The sequence below is a fragment of the Cinclus cinclus genome, chromosome 5 (assembly GCF_963662255.1).
Source record: "Cinclus cinclus chromosome 5, bCinCin1.1, whole genome shotgun sequence".
NCBI lineage: Eukaryota > Metazoa > Chordata > Aves > Passeriformes > Cinclidae > Cinclus > Cinclus cinclus.
The window spans coordinates 18410469-18434480 of NC_085050.1; the positions used below are offsets into that span (position 1 = coordinate 18410469).

General features: G+C 36.1%; 1 protein-coding gene across 2 annotated transcripts; it reads left to right on the top strand.

Annotated features, from left to right (window-relative positions):
- Positions 1-807: 807 nt before the first annotated feature.
- Positions 808-23328, top strand: RBPJ (recombination signal binding protein for immunoglobulin kappa J region). 2 transcript variants are annotated; one of them, XM_062492697.1, is made up of 10 exons: positions 808-854; positions 4193-4288; positions 10935-11100; positions 12191-12365; positions 13887-14024; positions 14190-14302; positions 15963-16103; positions 20326-20481; positions 21225-21328; positions 22106-23328. In XM_062492697.1, exons 2-10 carry the CDS (start codon positions 4200-4202, stop codon positions 22419-22421), a joined length of 1398 nt encoding a protein of 465 aa, XP_062348681.1. In that variant the 5' UTR covers positions 808-854; positions 4193-4199; the 3' UTR covers positions 22422-23328. The 2 variants fall into 2 exon arrangements, with proteins under 2 accessions (XP_062348681.1, XP_062348683.1); XM_062492699.1 differs by lacking the exon at positions 20326-20481.
- Positions 23329-24012: the final 684 nt, after the last annotated feature.

A 24012-nucleotide genomic window follows, 5' to 3' on the forward strand; every position in this document is an offset into this window, starting at 1 on the left:
ATTAGCAGATGTACATTGCTGGGTGCAGCCTTCCTTTTTTCAGGTCTTTCACCTCATCATTTTGGTTTAATCTGAGGAGGTTTTTGGTAACGAAAATGTATGTGCCATGTGTTAATTTGGTGTCTTATGTAAATAAAAAGTTTTGTGGAAAGTCTTAGCCTACTGTAAAGAATATTCTTAATCTCAAGAACAGTGGTGAAACACTGAAAGAAATACAGCTGTCTCAGAACACTTCACGGCGAAAAAAACATTGAGTGTATTGCAGGCTATTTATGGATCAAGCTTGGCTGCATTCCATAGGAGAGATTTTTTCCTGTAATTCTGTACTGGCATGTATAAAAATGTTGTCATCCTTTTTTGTAAGAAGTCATGAAGGAAAAACAGATTTTTGAGAAATTGTCCTGGTGGAAAGCATTCACTGATTTGTCAACACAGATGTGTCTGTTAATTTCCGTATGTTTACAGTAACTGCTTGTTGATGGCACTGCTGGTCAGTTCTATGGCAAAGATCTGCTTTACATTCTTGTGATGTCTGTGGAAATCACATTTGCTCTCAGCATCACTTCTGAAAAGTTCAAAGAAAGTTACCTAGAGTTCAAATAAAGAAAAGCCTCTGCTGTCGTGGGAAAAGCTGTTGCAAGGACGCAGTTAATGCTTTAATAGTGGTCTTCTCTAGGAAAATCAAAGAAAAGACGATCAAATTCTAAGACAATTTTAAAAATTGTGAAATTGGGGTACTATAAAATTGTTATGGGTTACTGTAAAATTATGACTAAACACTTTTTTCTAAATTAGGAACTACTTCTTTTTTTCAGGAAATTTGGAGAGCGACCTCAACCAAAACGGCTCACAAGGTAAGCATTAAAGAAATTTGATATTTAACAATATTCTGAAGTTACCGTTTTCATTCTCAAAAAAATTAAGTTAAAAAATTGTGGGTTGCTAACCCTAGAATTTTAAATATAAAAGCTTTTTAATTATATATATGCTCAGCAGTCAGAAGTACTATTTTTGACAAAATAGCTTCGTTTTAAATATGAAACTCAAAATGCATTTTTAGAAATGGTGTTGACTTCATGTATCAGTTATTGTAGATTATTCAGTAGGATGTTGATCTGCTTATTTTTAAATCCTCACTAATGAGCTGATTTGTTTCTTGAGTTAAAAGTCAGGTCATGGAACAATTTTTGCTGCCAGAATTGAACACGGTGCTGTCAGGGGGTGATCTTAACCCATTTTTGGTGAACCCCAAACAATCATAGTATGAAATGGAACTATCAAGTCAGTCCATTCTATAAAGTGTTCAGAGTGACTGGAGTGCAGCGCTTGATTTGCTCCTGGCTTCCCCATGATGTATTTATACCAGAAACTGTTAATTAGTCACCTTTTTTCAAACTGCTTTAACACAGTCTATGCAAATATTTATTGTTCTGTGCCATAAGCTCTGCCGATTATAATTAGCTCCTGGCTTTAAAATCCACTGTTTGCTTGAAAGCAAAAAAGGATGTGCCATTTGTTTTATAGTTCTGTATGGTGGTACAGGAATCCCCTTGTCACCCTGACAAGCCTCTGTTTTGGATGAAATGGCACCTTATGCTAGCACATGATGGGGGGAAACATTTGCATTTTGTTTTGTGAATATCTATCTCACTTCATTTCTAGGTAAGTTTTAGGTTAGCTTGTCATCATTAACCTTCATTTCAATGTAAAATTGATCCGTATTGACTTACAAGTATTTGACCAAATGTGGCAGTTTCTTGTTGGCCTGGCAGTCTTCAAGGATACTTGGAGATACTATGTTTTAAAGTAGTGATGATTCTCATCTTAAGTAGTGACATCTATACTATAACCCTCAAGTTACTTGTAGAATTTACCTTCCTTCATTAAAAAAAAAAGAAAAGAAAAAAGAACCAAAATAGAATGTATCTTCTGTGTTTAAAAAAAAAAAAAAAGTGGGGGGGAAGGCTATACAGTGAGAGCTTTTAACTAAGTTTTCTATTTACTATGGTTACTCTAAATTTCATGTGCAGGATTTTAGCTACTAGGTATGCTTGTTGCTCTCTTTGAATACAGGGTGGTTATCTGAGAAGTAACAGCCATCCTTCAAAGCAGCAGGTTGAAAACCTTTCCTGTGATGATAGAGGTTGGAAACAACCAACTTAACTTTCATCTGAAGAATAAACTGCTGAAATGGAACAACTGTTGCCCAGATTTTTTGAGATTGGTTTGTTTATGTTGAAAATCTATCTGTAAACCCTTAAAAGCATTTAGTTCAATTATTGGAAAATCACTGTGGGATTTTTGTTTGCAGCCTGTCTGGTTTGACTAATAGTCTGTTCATGATCATGCAAGCTCCAGCAGAACAACACTCTGTTCATACTGTGCTAGTTGGTTTTAGAAGTCAGCTATTATAATACTACCTTCATGAAGAGTTTTAGGATTGAATAATGAAAAATGTCACATAAAATATCTGTGGGAAGGATCGGAGGGGCAACATCACTTGTTCCTGCAGGAGCTTCGATTGTAGAAATCCACTGTAGAAAAAGACTAGTAGAAAACACCTTTTCTTCCTCATACAGTGCTAATAAAGATCAGATAGCACTGTGCAGTTTACTGTGTGGGTTGCTGGGTTTGAGTAGTTTTTTAATAGTAGTCAAGTCAAAAGATTTTAATACGACAGATGTTCTTAATTTAGTATGATAGTACTCTTAATAGAATATTTCAAATTGTCAGATTAAAGTTTTTAAACAACTTAAATGCAGCTAATATGTATCAGTGAAATGTATAGTAATAATTTCACAGTGAATTGATTATGTTTTGGGATATAAAATATATTCATAAAAATGGTTATAAATTAGTAAGTCTGTGGGCTTTGAAACAATTCTTCCAGCTGTACTTTCATGGATAAGCATAGTTATACCAATGTCAAATGTAAATAGATCGAGTTAGTCCAAATTTAAAACAGCAAGTCTGTTCTTTGTTCTTATATCCTGCTATTTACACAGAAAATCGGCTCACTAATCACTAGACATTAATCATGTCTTATGCAGGCATGACAAACACAAGAATTTGCAAAACATCGTTAGCAAAGCTGAGTTATCATTGTCCAGCCCAACTCCGGCTCAATCTGCTTGCTTTTCTCTGTAAAACTGTGTGGGGATTTCTTTTGGAAAAGGTCTAGTCAACAAAATAATGCTTTCTATCTTCCATCATTTTTTCCCTAGAAATGTTTGGTTTTCTAGGTCTGTCCTAAGGGAATTCAATAGTTGGCGTGGTACACAGAAAAAAGACAAAAAAACAAACAACCAAATGAAAAACCCTTCTTATGTAAGGTTTTATCTTTTCATATAAATTCCTGGTACATTCATAAGTTACTTCTCTGGTAGATGACTTTGCAGATGAGTGCATTGGTGGGCATTCAACCCACAAAAGCTCCTTCGGGAACTGGTGTTGCTGCCAGCACTCTGGCACAGCTGATCCCTAGGGTGTTGAATTTGGCATGCTGCTTAATGAACAGTTAGATTATTATACAGAAGAGAGACTGGCTGTTATTGTTCTCTCGCTTCTCTCAAGGAGGAGTTGTTGGTGTGTTTGAGGTAATTACAGCATTTATATAACATCTGTAATTACAGTGATGATGAACAATAAAACTTTTTTTTTTACCTGACTGTATGCAGGAAGTAGATGTTTTCTCTAGAAAACTAGGTGAAACAATAGTAATTTTTTCTTAGTATCTTCAAAACCAAAAGAACTTGTATATGAACACTGGACTGATTTGCTTAAAAGTTTAAACTATTTGTTATTATCCTGAGATACTAAACTGGTCATGAAGAAAATATATAACTAATAAAATGTCTTCTAATGTGTGGCATGGTGCTTAATGAAATAGGACTTTAAACATGGTGTAATTGTTAGCATTGATATGATTTTACATCACAAGGATTTTTTTTTCCAGAAAATATAGTAATTGTAAATGATCACAGACCCCCTACTGCTAGTTTTGTGCAGGGTAATTACTTCTTTTTCCTGTGTAGTTGTCTTAAACAGTGAGCAAATGCATCTTGGCCTTGTTAATGATGGCAATAATTTTTGGAATTTCAGGTCCTGGGATTTTTTCCCTAAAGCTGTGTTGGTTTTGTTGTAAAGAAAACCAAAAGAACTTGCAAAGCTTATATTGTGTTTTGATTTTTAGGGAAGCAATGCGAAATTACCTGAAGGAGCGAGGTGACCAAACAGTGCTAATACTCCACGCGAAAGTTGCGCAGAAATCGTATGGAAATGAAAAAAGGTAACTTCTTATGCTGTACTGAAGTCTGTTTACAGCTGGGAGCTAAGGAAACTATAGCGTGTTATTGGGTGCACACTGCTTTGCAGAATTCCTCGGATTGCACTGTAGTCTGAAGAAACATGAAATGCTTCTACCTAAATTTAGTTATGTAAAAAGGGCTGCAGACCTTTAGCATTCAATGGAGTGATGCCTGTTTCTACCAAGAGGTTCCCTATCTATGATCAAAGCTTTTCTTCAATTGCCTAGAATTGTTCTAATTTTAAACCTTCCATTTTAATGTTGGATTAAATGAGGTGATCAACAGTGAATACTTGTAGAGAATTTTTTTTCTGAATAATTTTACATTAATATGAAAGGGAAATTGCTGGCCTCAGTAAGGTAGGTTTCTACATCACATCTCTAAGAAGTTTAAAAAGAATGGTAGGTCAGTCATGACTCTGTGACAAACATTGCCTTGCAAAAACCAACAGTACATGTTACACTTATAGATACTTTTCTAAGGGACAGACTCTTCAGGAATACATGAGAATGAAAGCTTTTTAGGCAAAGGTGCTTTTCCTCCAGTTTTCTCTTGCAGTCTACTCTGTGAGATGTTTTTTTTTGCATGGCTAGTAGAAGCAAATAGGATGCTTCTTCATATGTGGGTTTCTGGACCTCTTAGGATGTAACACAGCATTCTTCAAAAGTAAGCAATGCTCTTCTACATGACATTTCACTAGAGTAGTGCAGTATTTGTTTTTTTTAATTATTATTTGTTCGCACAGAAAGACCACAGATTCAGCACGTTAATGTCTTTGAAATTTTAACCTGTCTTTTACCACTGTTTTGTCAAGTCCTATTGCATCTTTGTTTTTATAGCTTTGAGGTTAGAGATTTATGTATGACTGTTAGAAAACCCAAATGTTATAATTACAACTGGGGATTTCTCAGTTTGTTGTTACCTGTCTCAGTCACACTTTCTGATGTATGTGAATCAGAGAAACAAACTATATATTGAACTATTTTTCAATATACTGTGCCTGAGTACTTGTCTTTCTCAGGTCCTTTCTTTTGGGCAGTGACCAGCATCTTTGGAATTGTATAATCAAAATGATTTTAATATGTTTCTGAAATTCTTGCTGTGACTCAAGTGGGAAGTTAGTGAAGGAGGAAGGGCACAAAAGCAGACAGGTGTATTTGCTGTGTAACTGTGCAGCCCTCTTGCTCTCTACCCTGTTTAAATGCAGAAGAGTTGCTATGCCAGGCTCTTCTAGCAGTAAAGGATGACTGTAACCCTTTGTGGCAACCTCAACTGCCAAAAAGATTTATTATGACACTATAGAAACCTCTTAGGATCTGACAAGGTAACAATATTGTCATTCAAGAGTTACATAGTTAACTCATCTCTGCAGATGAGTAAACTATATTTTAATCCCCAAAAAGTGAGGGGTGTGTCTGCAGATCAGAAAGTGGCTTTCTAAACAATGTATCTGTAACTTTGTCCTCCTGAGGCCAAGGCAGTTAATAAAGAACATTTTGCAAAGCTGTCCAGTGTATCATTATTCTGGAAGACAAATTGCATCAAAAGAAAGGAGAATATAAAAAGTATGTAATTTTGATTATTAAAAGTTCCATTACTGTTTGGAAAACTTGCAGAAGTGTTCTTGGGAGTTCAGGGCAGAGCTTCAAATTGTTATTTGGTAATGGTTTCTGAAAGCTCTGGTGTGCATTTCATAGTATTGCCATAAAATCCTGTTGACTTGAATATATGTGTATACTTAACCTGATGCTTTCCTGTAGCATATACCTTACCTAAGCAGTGGTAATGTTTGGGAAACTTCTAAACAATTTTTAGCTTTTTTAACAATTGCTAACTGGAATTAGGCATTCTTCTATCAAGCTATTTGAGGTGCAGTTCAGTGTCTTAGCGCAACTGCATTTGTTCATGCTGGTTATCTCGGGTTCATCGACTTAAGAATGGAAGCATGTCAAATGAGCATAGAAAACTTCAGAGTTTTATAAAAGAAGATAAGGAATGAAAATAGTTGGTTGTTGGTTATCAGATAGTATGGTGCTGAAATTATTGCTGCTGTGGTATGGATATGAAATGGAAGTGTGGAATCAGTCACCTAATCAATCAGGTCGGAAGGAACCATCTTGGGACATCTAGTCCAACCTAGAGCACATGGCACAGGACTGCATCCAGATGGTTCTTGGATGTCCCTGGTGAGGGAGACTCCACAACCTGTGGTCGACCTGTTCCATCTGCAGTCACCTGCACAGTAAAAAAGTTCTTCCTCATGTTCAAGTAGAACTTCTGTGCATCAGTTTCTGCCTGTTCCCTCTCGTCCTATACATACTAAGGTTTCATTTTTTTCAGTTTTTTCTGAAGCTTAACAAACCATGTAGACTGTCTCTGTTAGTGTTCTGCTAATTCTCCGACTGTTGGCATCAGTAATGATTATCCTGTTGTTATCAGCATAAAGGAAAGTGCCAGTTATTAAATCTTTATATCCATGTATGCCCTAAGGTACTTAGTAAAACTGAATGATAAATTATTATATCCCTTTTTCTTTTTTCTTTTTTTTTTTCTTGAATTTTTAAATGGTTTCTTCTTTGTTTATAGCAAACTGTGGTCTTTGGTTCTTCATTTTTCTGGAGTAAGCAAAATTAGTAAAGTTTTAATGCTGTTTTATGCAACTGGACAGTCAAGTTTTCACCATTTTTACATTTGCTACCATTTCTGAAGTGAGTTGGTTTGCATACATCTTTATGGAAAGAAACATATTTCATACCCATTTTTATAGACAAATTTCCTGTTTCTCATGGGAGTTTTCATGGCATAGATATCATCTGGTTAATTTTTGAACCTTAAATAATAACAATTTTCATTACTTCTGTAGTGAGGAATTCTTACAGAAGGAATTATTTCTTAAATTTGACACCTCTTTCAAGTAAATACAGAACTTAAAAAAAAAACCTAGACCAACTTTCACTTCTTATTCCAATCTTTATTTAAGTCTTACTTGTTTCAAGATCATGAAAAATACTTGCCATTAGCAAACTTTGCACATCATAATTAAAAGGGTAGCACAATTACTACGATTACTACCTTTCGGTGTTTTGATGAGGGTTCCTAGATGGTGAAATACTTTATTAAAAACTTGCTGTAGATGGTGCAGATCTCAGGTAGTGTGGCCTGATTTAAACAGACATCACAATAGCACTATTTCAGATGCATGGATGCAGACTTTCTAGTTTAATTTGAGAGGTAACAGGAATGAAAGGAGTTGACTTTTTTGAGTTGACCCTTCACAAGAGCCTTGCATTTTAGGAAGTTAATGGTTTTAGCTTAAGAAAGAAGCCAGGAAGTAAGAAGCTCAGGTTGATCTTTAGTTGAATTTAAGACTTTGTGCCTGATGTTTCCTGTTGGATGACTGTCACCTTTCAAAGGCATTCAGCTGACAGAGACTCAGGTGCTGTTGTAGTCCTGATGAGTGTGGGTATTTGGCTTGTACTTCTTGTATTGTTTTCCTTATTTACCATTCACTGATGCTTCGCTCCTCAAAGTGAACAGTGTGAACATTCAGCAGTTTTAAGGACTGAAGTGTTTTGGATTCCAAGGCATAGTTCATGTAAAGACTGCAATCCTGGTTGGTATTTTGATTGTGCTGATCAGAGTTAAACATGATCACTGCTGATTAGCATGAGAATGCTGTAGCTGCATCTTGTTTTACAGCTGTTAGTGAAGGAGCTCCTATAATTTGTGATCAAGTACTTCCTTTTGCTGAATTGAGTGTGCCTGTCCTCTGGATAAAATTTGTTATTGAGAGCGTAGCTTTTTCTGCAGCTTACCCTGTGGCTCCACTGCTTTGTCCTTAGCACTGTAGTACATAATGATTTTTCATTTGTTTGTTGTCACATTGAGTTCTTTAGTTGTTAGATGTTGTTAGTTCTTTGATTTCCTGTGAAGAAAGATTCCTGAGAAGTTCCATTCTCAGAATAATTGACAAAAACTTGGAATTGACTAACAGATACAAAGCAGAAACTTCCCTTCTAAAGTCACTCTGGGTATAAAATAAGCTAGTAGAAGCATCTGAATTCTGAAGGCAGACTTGCCACAGACACAGGGATGACTTGGATAATTTGAAAAAGCAACCTATGTGACAGAAGCCTGTGGTTTGAGGAGAGCACTGAGTGCATCAGAACTGGTAGAAATGACACGAGTGGATCTTATTTCCCTTTAAGCCCTTGCTTCCGGGGAAGTTCAGTTAGAGTAGCTTCTCTGATTGAAGTACCACATTTTCTCTGTCAATTGGCTTGAACTGTCTGAAGGAATATTGTTTTCTCCTTTGATGTTTATCGTATTTAATACTGTGTTTCCAAAGTTCAAATCTGGTTCACTTTTTCTGTATTGGATGCAATATTCATAGCTAAATTCTTCTATGCATGAATTCACGCAGCTGTAAATATGAAGTTAAAAAGACCCAAGACTGTAGCTGTCTATGCCTGAAGGCTGAGAAAGAGGTAGATACGTTAGAAAGAAAACCCATTCAAGTTGCAAGTGTCCAGACTCTTTCTTCATGTTTGTAGTTTTAACCAAACTTAAAATTTTATCAGCTTTAAAAGTTTCTTTCTTTGTTCAGTAAGTTTTCAAAGGTTTTTCTCTGCATCAAAATTTTAAGAGTGCTTTAATTGTTGTGGTTTGTTTTCTCTCCATCAGTGGGTTATACCTTGTTTCTTACAGGTCTTCATTGCCATCTAGTGGCTGTAGTTACTCAAAGGACTTGGTTTAGAATAAAGATGAAATGAGAAAAGGTATGAAAAAAATAGGGATTTTTTTTCTTGTGTTCTAAACCAGCAAGATAAATACGAAAGACTACATGAGGAAAGAAGGTAAATGTGTCATGTGCTTTATGGTGTAATATTGTTTGGTATAGAAGGGATTTGTTGGATTTTTGTTTTGGTTGGGAATTTTTTTTTTTAGCAAAGCATTGCTCTATTAACAAAGGTTGACACTAATTTTTAATCTGTGTACAACTTCTTCATCAGGAATAGCTTATAGCTGATGACCACAGTACTTCTAAAAGAGGTTCATAGATATTTCAGCTGTATACATATTGGTATAACGCCTGCTTTGCTGTGTTGTAAATAGAATGAAAGTAAGTGAGAAATTTTGACTGCAGATTTATAGTCAAGAAAGAAAGTTTGAGGAGCTTTTTTGCCTGCAGGCAGTAAATTTTTGTTCATTTTCAAAACTACTAAGACATTTTAAATAGCAGTAAGACTTACAATTTGGTGATTTGTTTCTCTGACAGAGAATATACATTACTTGTGTCCATTAACAAAAAATACTGCAAATACTTGCATTTATTTATATGTATTCTAATATATATGTATTTAATTATGGTATTACTAACAGCACTTGGGTTTCATCTATTAAGACTTCTGTAACTTAAAAAAACTATTTATATCTGTTAAATAAATGTGATCATGCTGAAAAATAATAATGCTGAATAGGTAAGATAAATATGAGTTTTTCACTGGATTTTCATCCTAAAGCTACCCTTAATGGTCTTTAAGAGAAGTAAAAATCATTTGGGATGAAAAAGACGTTTCAGATCATCAAGTCCAACTGATTATCTGGCACTGACTTCTCTTGCCCAGGACTCCTACAGACACTTCAGAAACTGAATAATTTCATCCTCTGATCATTTTACATGACTTGGAGCCCACAGTTCAGTTCATCCCCCTGCTCCTCCTGCCCAGAATTCAATTGTCCCAAGCCCACAAGCCCAATATAAAAAACAAAACTAAACAAAAAACAAACAATAAAACCCGAACAAACAAAAAAAAAAAAGACACAAAAAAACCCACACAAGTCAGAAAACCCTTGCCTGTAAGGTAGGAGACATTGTTGGGTTGCAGAAGTGCCAAGTTACAACACCACTCTCCAAATTGAAGTAAAAAAAAAATAATTAGCCACTTTTTCTTTTATTCCCTTCCTTACATGCCTTTTTAGCTACCTCACAACTGGATGTACTCATTCCACTTTATCTTTGATCATAGTGAAATTATGATAAAAACGCAGCAGCTTGTTTCCTAATTAAAACCAAACCTTTTCAGGATTTGGGCTTTAACAATTTGCAGGAACTTCAAGACCAATGCATTGTATTTTAATGGTGAACTTAATTTTGAACATATTGCTATAAGTAACGTCTAGACTGATTATAGTCAGTGCTGCTGAAAGCTAGGCCTTATTTTTTACACATAAAATTAGCTATTCTATTGAAAAGCAGTGGAGAGATTTATGCGTGGACAGAATCAGCTCCCTCTTTGCTTATGCTAAACATTCAGGAATTGTAGTCAGGAGTTGTCCATTAAATTAGTTTGTGGAACTGTTCTGTGGGTATTAATTGCTCTATCATGTTAAGTACCTGCAAAAGACTGTAATAATTTTTGAGGTCTTTTTTTCCTTTCTTTCAGAATTTCTTTGTAAGGTAATTTTTTTTATTTGCATTTAGAAAGTCTTCAAGACAAGTCAAGGGCATGCCTTCATTTGAGTATAAACTCAAGTGCAAAGTGTGAATGTGAAAGCATTGGGTACACATCAGTTTGTTTATCTAGAAAACCATGTGCAATTCCATGATGTGTTCTTCATTTTCAGGTTCTTTTGTCCTCCTCCATGTGTGTATCTCATGGGCAGTGGATGGAAGAAAAAAAAAGAGCAAATGGAGCGGGATGGTTGCACTGAGCAGGAGTCACAACCTTGCGCCTTTATTGGGATAGGAAACAGTGACCAAGAAATGCAGCAGCTGAACTTGGAAGGAAAGGTAGAAAAACTGTAATAAACCACTAAGATAACTAACTGCAAAGGATGTTATAACTACATGGTGCATATTTCAAGGAATGGCTTTTCTTATTTTTGGATTATTTTCTTACACTCTAGGTATTACATAATGGTTTGAAAAAAAAATCCCTCAAAATATTTAGGACAATTGAATAGTTGGTTTTGGCTCATAGGGTCATAGCAAGTTGTCATGCAGACTCAGTAAGCTGTAGGTTATTTGATAGGCGTCAGTGGCTAATTAAAGTATGGTTTCTGGCCCAAGCTCTCTGTCCTTCTCCTTGGCTTGTATGAGTGGATAATCTTATCAAGAAAATATCAAAACATCTGCTGCTAGAAGTAGTCTTTAAGTCTGCCTAAAAATACAATTGAAGTAGCATCTTAAAAATTTAGTAGGTTATTTTTACAGTGGTGTAAATTGCTTACAAGATTTTTCTAAAAGGTATTTGTGGTGACTTAAACAGTTGGAATAGAACTAGCAGCAAAAGTATTCATTTTACCTCATGGTTTTATTAAGCAGTATTTTATAGCTACCTGGTATTTCCAGCACAGTCTAACAGAAATACTTGATATATTCTAAGTAGGAAAAGAATAATTGAAGTTCTTTATGAGATATTCTTTTGTAACCCAGCATAAACACTTAGCCAAAAGGAACTTCCTTGTGTTTCAAAACCCAATAATTTCCCATCCTTTCAAGAAAAGTTGTACTCACATTTTCCGTACAGGGGGTCCCTTGTGCATGCCCAGTGTAGGGCAGTGTAAAGCCCTAATCAAATGTAGTTTTCAGCTCTTGACCCCTCCCAGGTGGCTTTGACACAGTTAGAGTCTCCATTCATGTCTTTGAGTCCTGTAAGGGTCTTTAGAATGATCACAGTGTCATGAGGTTGGGTGCAACACTTCATAAAGCTAAACAGTAGTCATGAAAGAAATGCATATGGAAGAGATGAAATAAACAGGTTCTCATCTGTTTTAGAACTATTGCATCAGTTTTCCTATTTTACTCATAATTGAGTATGAATAGTTTCTTGAATTGGGTTGACTTCCAAGAATAAACCACAGTATGTTTTCACCTACAGAATTATTGCACTGCCAAAACATTATACATATCAGACTCAGACAAGAGAAAGCACTTCATGTTATCGGTAAAAATGTTCTATGGCAATAGTGATGACATTGGTGTGTTCCTCAGCAAACGGATCAAAGTCATCTCCAAACCTTCTAAAAAGAAACAGTCACTGAAAAATGCAGACTGTAAGTATTTCACTGTTTTTTTCTTTATTTAGGAATTAATTTTGTTTCATACTAATTTTTTGTTATGTATTCTAAGGTCTGATTGCAAGGGAAATACAATGAAATTTTCACCTTCTGTTTTTTTGCTGTATTTCAGAACTGTACACATCAGTGCATTTTAAAATATTCCAATATGGATAGTTGAGCCTGTTGAGTTTTATGCAGTCATGGTTAATTATTTTGTAAATACAAAAGGCCCACCCAAACCCCCATGTATTCTGAAGAATGAATTCATGTAAACAACTGTATAAAGAATGTTCTACCTCAGCTTCCTAAGCTTTTGGATTTCTTTATCTGCCATGATCTGTGTTAGAATGTTTTGATCAGTATTGAAGAGATGGCTTTCAGATTGTGATAAATTAGTAGCATAATGTTATCCAAACTGCACTTGGTCACATCACAGCCACCTTCGTACTGTCTTATGCCATTTTCATGATCTTATTTTTGTTTTGCATGGTTCCTTTTAAGTAGTCATTTAAGAAATCTGTATGGTGATATTTCACCCAGATTTATTTGCTTACTGTGTTTTTCACCTAATGATATCTCCGGTGCTAATGTATAATTGGGAACGTTTTTGCTTTTCCTCCAACGTTTTTTGCCTGCATAGCACTGGAGCACCTCAAGAGATAGCCTTTTTTTTTTGTTGTTTGTTTTTCTCTCTCTCTTCACTAGTGCTTTAAAAGGCTCTTCCATCTGTGTTGGGCTGGAACCCATTCACCTATGGAATGTGGATCTCGGGGCCGCTAGCTTGGCACATGACTAAAGGCAATCTGTTGCTGTGCAGTTCACACCCGTGGGCTCAGAGTATGCACTGTTGAATTTGTATTCAGACAGATAGTTTTGATGGACAGTGAATATGAACCAAGCATTCTTCAATAGTAAATGTAAACCAAGTAGAGCAACATGCCTGTTCTGATGGCAAAATATTACTTGCTGGTTTTTTTTAGGGATGCAAACTTAACATTTCTCTCTTTTGAATGATAAGTAAGTTCAGATCTGGGAACGTTACAAGTTGCATGGTTATAATTTGATGTAGTTACATCTGTCTTCCTTTCAGTTGCTTGTGATTTGTAAGAATACTTTGTCTTTATATTTCAAATATTCTTCAAATGATTGCTGAAAGTTGTCTTAAGTTCTTCACAAGGGCGAACTAAAGCTTCTGCTTAAATAATCAGTTGCTGGAGAATTATGAACAGAAGGAGTTTTCAGCTGGCAAGCATTGGCTCATTTGGATAAGTGGCAAAATTCTGTGAGCTAGCATGCCTTTGGAGAACAGCCACTATGTATGTTGTTGCACTCATAATTTTATGACTATTTTTGGTCTGTCACAAATATAAATATCTTCTAAATTAACCAATATTTGATAATTGTGTCTTGATTTCAAGCATTCTTCAGCTTATTTTATGTTATTTATTACTTTTTGGTATTCTTCTATGTTATGAAGTCATTTTATAATCTCAAGTCTGTATGTGTTCCTTGCAGTATGTATTGCATCAGGGACAAAAGTGGCACTATTTAATAGACTTCGATCACAAACAGTTAGCACCAGATATTTGCACGTAGAAGGTGGTAATTTCCATGCCAGTTCACAACAGTGGGGAGCATTTTACATTCACCTCTGTAAGTAAAAGCAAATCTGTGTATTCTTTTTTCAGTTTCTTTTTCTTCATCCTCACAAAAAAGTCCTGCATTTTTTCCTCCATATTAATTGCCCATATGCAGACATGTTTTGTTACTGATTGTATATTTGATGTAATTAAATCTGAAAATTCCTGTTTCATGCAGTGGATGATGATGAATCAGAAGGAGAAGAATTCACAGTGAGAGATGGCTACATTCATTATGGGCAGACTGTCAAACTTGTATGCTCAGTTACTGGCATGGCACTCCCGAGACTGGTACAGTTTCATTTCTCCAATACTTTAATTAGTTTATAGATGGCAACTTATTGTAATTCTGTAGTTGGGTTTGCAGTGTTTACAATTTTCAGCCTTGTGTTGCCTTTGGGCAATACATGTTTTATATGGAAAATGGCATTTATCTTAATTAAAGAATATTTTATCTTAATTAAAGAATATTTTTGTATCTGCAGATTATTTCTGTAAATAAAGAACAACTTGTAAAATAAGATGGAATTTTTCAGAATTTAAACCTGCAAAAATAGGTTAATCTGTCTGCTTTAAAAACAGTATTGTAGATTTCTGTGCTCCAAAATGCTTCAGATACTGAATTTGAATATATGAGTAAAATATTTTCAGCCAGTAGGACTCTTTCTTCCATGTGTTGAGTTCCAGCACAGCTTTAAAAATGATTGACAGATTTGAATCTGAAAGCACTTCTGTGTGCTCCTAAGGGTGTATTCTACCAGTAGCAGCTTGCAAAAAGCATTTTTTTCATATTTATTAATACTATCTGTTTTAAATCTGAAACATGGGAATTGACTTTAGAATAGCCAGTTAAAGCTTGTGAACCAAAAAATAAAAATTGCTTTTGGATACATAGTACTGGGTTTTGTAAATGAAGTTAAGTATAATTATAGATTTTTTTTACCCATTTTACGCACTTAATGACAGCTTAAATGGAATTTTATGTTATTATTAAAACAAATTAGGCTAAAGGTTCCTGTTTTGTTTGCCATGGAGAACATTTGTCATACTGCTTACAGGACTGATGGAAAGTGATGTAATTAAAAGATAACTTGCAGATACTTTATAAGCAAATGCAAAGAATTTAGAAGAAAAAGTTAGTCTTTAAATTTACATTGCTAATAATACTCTTATAATTGGATATTGCAGAGGATATTTGGCTCTCTGATTGTCAGCTTAGAAATATTAAGGCACTTTGGCTGTTGTATCTAGTAGCATTGCATAAAGCATTAAACTTCTTTATGGGAGTAGAGTTACAATTACAAGCTACAGATTTTCACTCTCTAAGGGAATAACTTTTGATTTTTAGAAATAAATGGGTAAAACAGATCTGAATTAAGTCAGCAAATATTTTTTCACTGAACCGCCAAACGTAAGGAACAATTGTTTTTTGCAGTTGTCTTTAAGTAGTATTTAATGACCAACTACTGATAAGATATGTTATGATTGTTGTTTCCAAAACTGTACTTAAGGACATGTCAATACCTTTAGTAAATCCTTATTTTAATCATTCTCCTTTAGCAACCAGTTTGCCGCAGAATATTGTTGATTGTATCAGCGGTGAAAGCTTCTATTGAAGCATATTAATTACTAAGAATAGTAATTAATAATAATTGAAGATAACAATTTTGCACCAGTGAATGAAACAAAAGTAGATTTTGCTGAAGTTTCCATTTTTTTCCCCACTCGTTTTGCAAAAATAGATAAAATGTATATGACATTGAAGTAGTACTAAGTATCGCTTCAATGTTGTGTTCTTGTTTCAAAAGCATTAAGAATTATGAATCTAACACTGATATCAAAATGAGAGGCATGGAAATTTTATTAAAAATTACTCTTCCTTTACTGACTGCATATATGTAATAAAGTATAGAAATTGTTCTCAATATATATGTACAATTTTCATTCACAGATAATTCGAAAAGTAGATAAACAAACGGCGTTATTGGATGCAGATGATCCAGTATCACAGCTCCATAAGTGTGCATTTTACCTTAAAGACACTGAGAGAATGTATTTGTGCCTTTCCCAGGAGAGAATAATCCAATTTCAAGTAAGTTGTTTAATACTATATCAGCAGATGAGAAGTGTAGTTGTGAAGTTTTCCAAAATATCCCTAAAATATGTATGAATGTCATTTATGCAATAGCTTTTGAATGTGAGTCTTAATACTTGTTTTAAAAAAGAGAGGATGGAAAGGAACAAATAGTGACCTGTGACTTACCAAAACTGTTTTTCTTTCCATGTCTGTCTGGAAAATGAATTCTGGTTTCTCCAGTGGAGAAAAATAAACACACTAGAAACTTATGCATGTGATCATGATACTGTGGCTTAACATGTTGACATATGCCAGTGGAGCTGCACCACATTTCTAGGTCCCTTTCTGGGTTACAGCAAATAGGAAATTATACAGTTGATAATGACCTTGTTTCACCATGAACTCGGCAGAGCTGCCATGTGTTGCTCTTGGCTAGGAGTGTAAACATAGGCAGCTGTGGCAGTTGCCCACAGTAACTTGAAAAGCCACAGAAATTTGATTTGTCTGTAAAGAATATAGCTGTCTCAGAAATATATTTTTCTCCAGCAGGTGGGGAAAAACATCGAGTTTTAGTCTCTTGTATATTAGCATGCTTGTTGCACTTTCACATGGTAATTGCTACCAGACTAACAAGGACCCTGAGCTGGGGTCAGCTGGTCATAGCATGGTGCTGAATACAACAAGGTAGTGGGTTCAATCCCTGGACATGCTTTGCCTTTACCTGAGTTGGACTTGATGACCTTTGTTGGTCACTTCCAACTCAAAATACTCTGTGACTCTGAAGACTTTGACAAAGTTCAGGACTACCCAAGTATTGCAGTTTTCTTTAAATATTTTGGAGGCAGTTCAAATAAAGGGTGTTGAGAGATAATGCTGTGCTCCAGGAAGATGGCAATGCTTGAGAAAGATGCAGTACTTAGAACAGCTGTACCTTCTTAGGTAAGAAAAGTAGAGGTAGGAAATTAGAAGCTAACATTTAACATGTCCCTTAATTTAAGGGAAGGGACAGGAAGGCTGTGTGAAGAGAGTCATTTCAATTCTGTCCTGAACTGGAACAATGGAAAGAGAATATGAGGAGTTTAGTTCCTATTCCAGTAAACATATTAATGACCTGTGGTTCAGAAGGGGCTAGATCTATTGTTTCTACCCACAGCACAAATACTTATCTGTCAGTGTATGTTCTTGGAAAGGAGAGTGGACTGTCATTAAGAAGAGAAGGCTGCGAAATGTGAACTACAATAGCTCAGGATCAGCCTGCTCTTGAATCATTCTTAGAGTACTGTATGGGAAGTGCTGAATGAAGAAACAATTCCTGCTTCTCTGACAACTGCCTTAGTTCAGCATCCTGAAATTGCCTGTGGGACTATCAGAATGTCCTACCACTGTTCAGTTTCAGCAGCAGTCACGGCGCCCAGTCTGATAAGAGCTCTGAAGTTTCTGCATGGGTAGGAGTTGTATAAAAGGACACTCCCTATGCTGAATTCTGTTAGTGGAGTAGGTACCTGTTACTTATACTTTTTGAATAAAATCTGGTAGCTTGCACATCAGACTATTAACATGCTTTGATAGGTGAAATCACAATGGAAGAGAAACTCTTTCTGCTAGTGTCAGGAGAGAAATCCTGTTTTATATGGGTTTTTTATTTTGGATCAGAAGACAAAGACCGGGGAAACAGCATGTGTATACTGTTCCTATAGTAGGAATCTTGATGAATTGTGGTCACTGTTAAAAAATACAGCCCAAAAAAATCCCAAAATAACCAGATCAGTAATAAAAATAGCCCCCTAAAATCCTGGAGCTTTAGGATGACAAGTCTCTCTTGGGTGAATAGAAATAGCCCTATATAGAGACGATAGAAGCTTAAAGCAAAGGGGCTGTAAAAAGTCTGCAGGTGAGCATGAGCCTTGAAATTGAGTTGCTGAAGCACCAGCCAGATCTGTTTCAAGACATGCATGTATTCTGGAGCATGGAGAGAGGATATAAATCATGCCTTACAGGATCAGAGCATAGTCCATGTCTGTGTCTAGTCTACCAGAAGCAGCAGGAGTTGGTGCTTACAGGAAGCAGGTGGATCTGGTTGTGTTTCACAGTCCAGTGTGGTTGTACTCTGCTAGCATCCACTCTTCTAGTACCAGGTGTTGCTAAATGCTGCATTCCTGACTCTTGTCTTTTAGTGTCCTTTTGTAGATGTGCACATCATTAGTTTTCCTTAGAATGTGCAGGTGTTCCTTTTCTTCAGTAATCTGTGGCAGAAAGTTCAAGGTTTCCTGTTCCCAGTCTACTAAATGTGTGCTGTATTAGTTTTGAATAATGTAACCATTTCTTAGAGTGATTCCTACATCCAGTTTTGCAGCATTTAGTGAGCAAGAGTTCTGCATTCACTTAGCCATCAATATCTCAATTTCCTCTCTCCTAATTGGAGAAGTACGATCTTCTCCATTTCTTCTCATAAGTTCAGCACTCCTTGGTGATTTTAGTTGCCCTTTCTGTCCCTTCTCTTGTTTTTTTTTTTTCCATGGCTTTTTAGCTAGGGAGATCACAACTGCACCCGGTATTATGGAATTAGGTGAATAAAGGATGTACACTGGCAAAATAGTACCAGATAGCTTGTTCTCAGCACTTTTTTTCTGATGGCATCCAGCATTATATCATCACTCACAGCTGCCACTGCACATCAAGGTGGTGGTTTTAGAAAACTGTCAGTGACAACCCTAGGATCCCAAGTTGTCATTTCTGCCTCCAGCTGAAGCCAAACAGTACAGGCATTTTCATCTTCCAGTGCCACCTGTTGAGAAAATTTAGTTAAAAAAGGAAAGAAAGGGTGAGAAATGTCCCTGGAGCCCTATTTGGAAGTGACAAGGAAGAATGCTTGTCCAGAAGAAGAATTGAAACCTTTTAAACATTTCTGTAACAGATGGAGTAATGTGTTACTGAAGAGATTCTCCATGTAATGCGATTTTGAGAGGGAATTCTGGGGCATTTACCTTCCACATCACAGAATTAGGAAATGTGAAAAAGTCAGTCAAGGATCTTTTACAGGGTTGTTCATTTTTTTGTATCCATGGTTGTATTTGTCTTGACTCAAAGTATATCATTCCATGCCAACAAGAATTGCAGTCAGCCTATAGGAAAGGTGTCATGCTTCAGAATAGTGTACAACAGTTCCTACAGAACAGCTCCTCTTTTGAAGTTGAGCTAGTAATTCAGAAGCTGCATAAGTTTCTGATGGAAGTTTGATTTGGGCATCTTGTGTGTGGAAAGGTATGTAGTTACTATCCATGCCACACACTTCCCTTACCAGCTGTTTTCAGTGCTTTTCACATGATCATACCAGAATGAAGAGTCCACATGAAAATGCAGCTTTATTTTTTTACATCTGATACGGACTGTTTATGCTAATTGAGGTTTATCTGCCACTTTGTAGAGTGAAAGTTGCACCAATGTGTCCTTAAAGCTCAATGGAGGGAAAGAAAATCTGGTTATTAGAATTTTTTGTCCCTTTTTTTCTGTGTTTAACCTATACACAATTTTCTTATGGGTTGCTAGGTGGTGAAATTGTTCAGAGAGGCTTCTGTTGCCAAAAAAATATTTGTATATGTATTTTTTGTGTATTTATCTATGTGTATACTAATTTAGTAGTATTTAGAGGGAGACACCTTTGAGGTCCCTTCCAATGCAAGCCATTCTGTGATTCCATTATTTTAATTTATAAGGTTGTCATTTCAGCTTTTCTGCTATGTCTTTGTACACTGAAATATAAGCTTGTGTTTTCCATCATTTTGTGGAGGGTGAAGAACTCTAAAAAGAAAAAAAATCTTCAGCAGATAAACTCATAACTAATGAAAAGTACTCCACTTCAGTCTGTAGCTGTTGTAGACATTTTAGCCTTAAGGAAAGATCTGTTTTTAAGCAACCACTTCTAGTTGCTGTATCTTTTTTGTTAATGCCTACTTAAGAACATTAAAACTTTGAAAGTTTTAACTAAAATAAAACTCAGACATAAGGTTGGAGAGGTGACAGTGTTCTAGGTGAGAGTTATGGTGTTCTCACAAATACTAGTTTTCTAGTAGTTTTTCTGAAATGTGAAGAGGGTTTCTCTAGGTCATTTTTTATAGGAAGCGTAAGGAAACATGTTTTTGAAATAACAGGCATTATTACTGGCTGAGTTGGTTTTTAGGTCTGTGACTTGACAGTCATGTGTACGGATCAGATTTTAAACTTTTCCTTCTCTCTTAAGGCCACTCCATGCCCAAAAGAACCAAATAAAGAAATGATAAATGATGGAGCTTCTTGGACAATCATTAGCACAGACAAAGCAGAATACACATTTTATGAGGGGATGGGTCCAGTCCATGCTCCAGTGACACCTGTGCCTGTTGTGGAAAGTCTTCAAGTAAGTTGGTAGTTTGTTTTAGTAGACTGTTTTATGTGAGATTATTTTTGTCATACTCATTTAACCTTCATGGTACCCTTGTGAAATACTGTAGGAAAACAGTCTTAATAGCTTTACAAATAATAAAATAACTTTGTTGTAATAATTTTTCTTATTGCATTTATATGTGAGCCTATCCAGTATTGTTGTATACAATTAGAATTTTGTTTCTGAAAGTACTATGGTAGTGATATCCTTAGGACTTCTGTTTGATTATTTAGAAATTGGTTTTGACTCTTGCCAAATACAGATCAAAGAACCTTACTAAGAAAAAAACCCAACAAAACAGCATTTGGTAGAGGAAAAACTTGAAGCTCCTCTAACACCTTCTCTGAAAAATTTTGTTCTCTGTTTTCAAAGCCTTGTTAACATCTATTCTAAGTGGCCATTATCAAAACTTCTAAATTCCTTCATAGTATCAAATTCATTGGCAGTATCTTCTAGATGTGTTACTACTTTATACTTCAGTTGTGTAGGCTTTGTGTTTGTGTTTTGGTTTTGTCAGCTGATACGAACAAGCAGTGTTAAAAGTTCTTACCTGCATGTGAAGGTTTTGTTTGTGACATTTTTGATTGGTGGGTTTTTTTTGTTTGTTGGGGTTTCTCATTTGTTTGGATTTTTCTTTTTTCTAAGGGGAGAGTGTTTATTCTTAATAATACATATTGGGGGGGATTTTCTTCTTTTTCTGTTTGCTCTGTTTCCAGTTGAATGGTGGTGGGGATGTAGCAATGTTGGAACTTACAGGACAGAACTTCACTCCAAATTTACGTGTCTGGTTTGGGGATGTGGAAGCTGAAACTATGTACAGGTATGATATGTTCTATTACATTTGTGGTGTTTATTTTTTACTGGGTGCTTTGAAGACTGTATACTTGTGTGCACTTTTCTGCACTGCAGAAAGGAGTCTGGGAGTGCTGGTTGCCAGGATGAGTTAGCAATGAGCCCTGGCAGCAGGGAGACCAAATTGCATCCAGCTGGTCAAAAGATGCGTCTATCCCACTGCAGTCAGCACTAGTGCAGCCTCACCATGAGCGCTGCATGCTGTTCTGGGCTCCACAGTTTAAGAAGGATGTTCAGGTACCAGAACATGGCCAGAGAAGGGCAGCAAAGATGGTGAAGGGCTGGAAAGCTCTAGGAGCTGCAGCTAAGAACTTTAGGCTTGGTTTAGAGAAAAGGAGGTTGAGAGTTGACCTCCTTGCTCTCTGCAGCTTCCTGAGGAATGGAAGTAGAGAGGGAGGCTCTGGGCTCTGCATCCTGCTGTCATGTGCCAGGACACTTGGGAATGGTTCAGAGCTGCACTAGGGAAGATGCAGACTGGACACTGGGCAGCATTTCTTTACTGAGAGGATCATCAGACACTAGAACAGGCTTCCTAGAAAGGCAGTTGATGCCCCAAGCCTCTCTGTGTTTAACCAAATAAAGGGCATTGCACTTTAGTAATATGATTGCAACTTTTGGTCAGCCCTGAAGTTGTCAGTGTGTGCGCTCTTTGAATATTGTAGGTCCCTTCCAACAGAACTATTCTGTTCTGTTGAATTCTTTCAACTTAAGTGCATTGTATTCAGTTGACTCTCCTGTTTTTCAGATGTGCGGAGAGCATGCTTTGTGTTGTTCCAGACATTTCTGCATTTCGAGAGGGTTGGAGGTGGGTCCGACAGCCAGTCCAGGTTCCAGTAACTTTGGTCCGTAACGATGGCATAATTTACTCCACCAGCCTTACCTTTACGTACACACCGGAACCAGGGCCACGGCCACACTGCAGTGCTGCTGGAGCAATCCTCAGAGCCAACTCAAGCCTCATGGCTTCCAGTGAAACAAACACAAACAGTGAGGGAAGTTACACAAGCGTCAGCACAAACCCCACCAATGTCACATCATCTACGGCAACTGTAGTTTCCTAACTACTGTTGTTTGTCTGGACTTTAATTGACTTTTCATGCTACATTCAAGAGAACTGAACAATTTTTGTGGTTTCATGGGAAAACACTTTTTCATTTTAGGTGATATGATTTGAACCTTGTTACCTGCAAGTGCTGATCTTAAAAACAGAAGCCACAATAAAAAAAGAAAAAAACAACATCCGAAACATAAGAACTTTATTGAAAATCTATTTTTCAGCTGTGTTTTTTTTAGTGGGCAAGAAACAAAAATGTGGCTGGGATACATGTTGAGCAAACTAGAAAACATGAACACAACATAGTTTTTATGGACCAAGGAACTTGTATAAGCTTTAGTATAAAAGGTACATTTTCACCATACCTTTTTTGTATCACAACATATAGTACACTTTTGTTACCAAATAGTTTATATTTTTTTTTCCTCTGAGCTTTTGCTCTGAAGTATATTCAGGTTCCAAGCCTGACCATGCTTGTATAATCTAATTACCATACTCTTCCAGTTTTAAAAAAAATATATATTTTTGGTCTGTGGCTGGAACTGTTCCTTTTTTTAAACTGAAGTCTTGTGACTTTTTATGAACTGAAATTGTTTTTATTTCAGCAAGTAGAACCTTGTAAAGGCCAGCATATTTTTTTTAAGATTATATGAAGTCTGTGCAAAAGCTTTAAAAAAATGCCTCTGCCTTGCCTGCAATACATGCAATGTATGTTAACTTTAGTGCTCTGTTTTCAGTCATTGTTAATAGTTATTTCTGTTTTTCTTTTTTAAATATGTATTTATAGTGATAATTCATGAGGTTCTAACATTACATGAGTTTTTTTTCCTAAAAGTGGCATCTCAAGCAGTCATATTAATGATTGTTTATGTCACAGGCATATGTTGGTGTTTTTGAAGGGTTGTTACTGGGTTACTCCCTCTCTTTCTTGCTCAGTCATATTACATCTGAAAATGTTTCAGGATCTGTTCAGGTTTTTCTAATCTTGTACATAATTTGTATTGAGTGTAAGTTAAATGTTTTATTTCAAAAGTGGAATGTTCCAAATAACGTCATTTGGCAGCATGTCTTCTGTCTTGTTGGCATGTAACTAAAGTACCATGAGAAGTATGTGCTACAAATGGGATTGGTAGGTGATGCCCTTCATCACTTAAGAATCACAAACAAGCATGTTTTTCTTCATACTGTTCAGTAAATTAGGCCAGACTTTTGTGTAACACTTGTATTGAGAACGTGCTTTCATTGTGAAGTGATCATACAGTAATAACTAGAAGTAAATTTTATTACTTAGAAATGGGCAAATAGAAAATCATAAAAGCACTATGAAGATGTCAACTCCTCCCATCCTTGTTTCCTGTGGGTTTCCCTTTCCCTGCCAACAGCTTGTGCAACATTCAAGTCTTTTCTCCAGCATAGATTCAAGGCTCATTTGCACTTTGACTTTGTTGGTTGTTGCATTTGTTTTTCATTTTTGACTTCATGTTTTGTCCCTCCTTGTAGACCTGCCTGCTTCCTTTGTATTTGAAAGTATACCCCAGTAGTTCATTTGTAGTCACAGAGCTAGGCATAGACTTGTAGGACAAGTTCTGACAGTGTGA

What these genes read in the sequence shown, in the direction of transcription:
- RBPJ (XM_062492697.1), top strand. Translation starts at nt 4,200, where the DNA reads ATGCGAAATTACCTGAAGGAGCGAGGTGACCAAACAGTGCTAATACTC. An exon ending in AGCATTTTACATTCACCTCT is followed by an intron (nt 14,025 to 14,189) that starts GTAAGTAAAAGC and finishes TGTTTCATGCAG; the next exon opens with TGGATGATGATGAATCAGAA. An exon ending in GAAGCTGAAACTATGTACAG is followed by an intron (nt 21,329 to 22,105) that starts GTATGATATGTT and finishes CCTGTTTTTCAG; the next exon opens with ATGTGCGGAGAGCATGCTTT.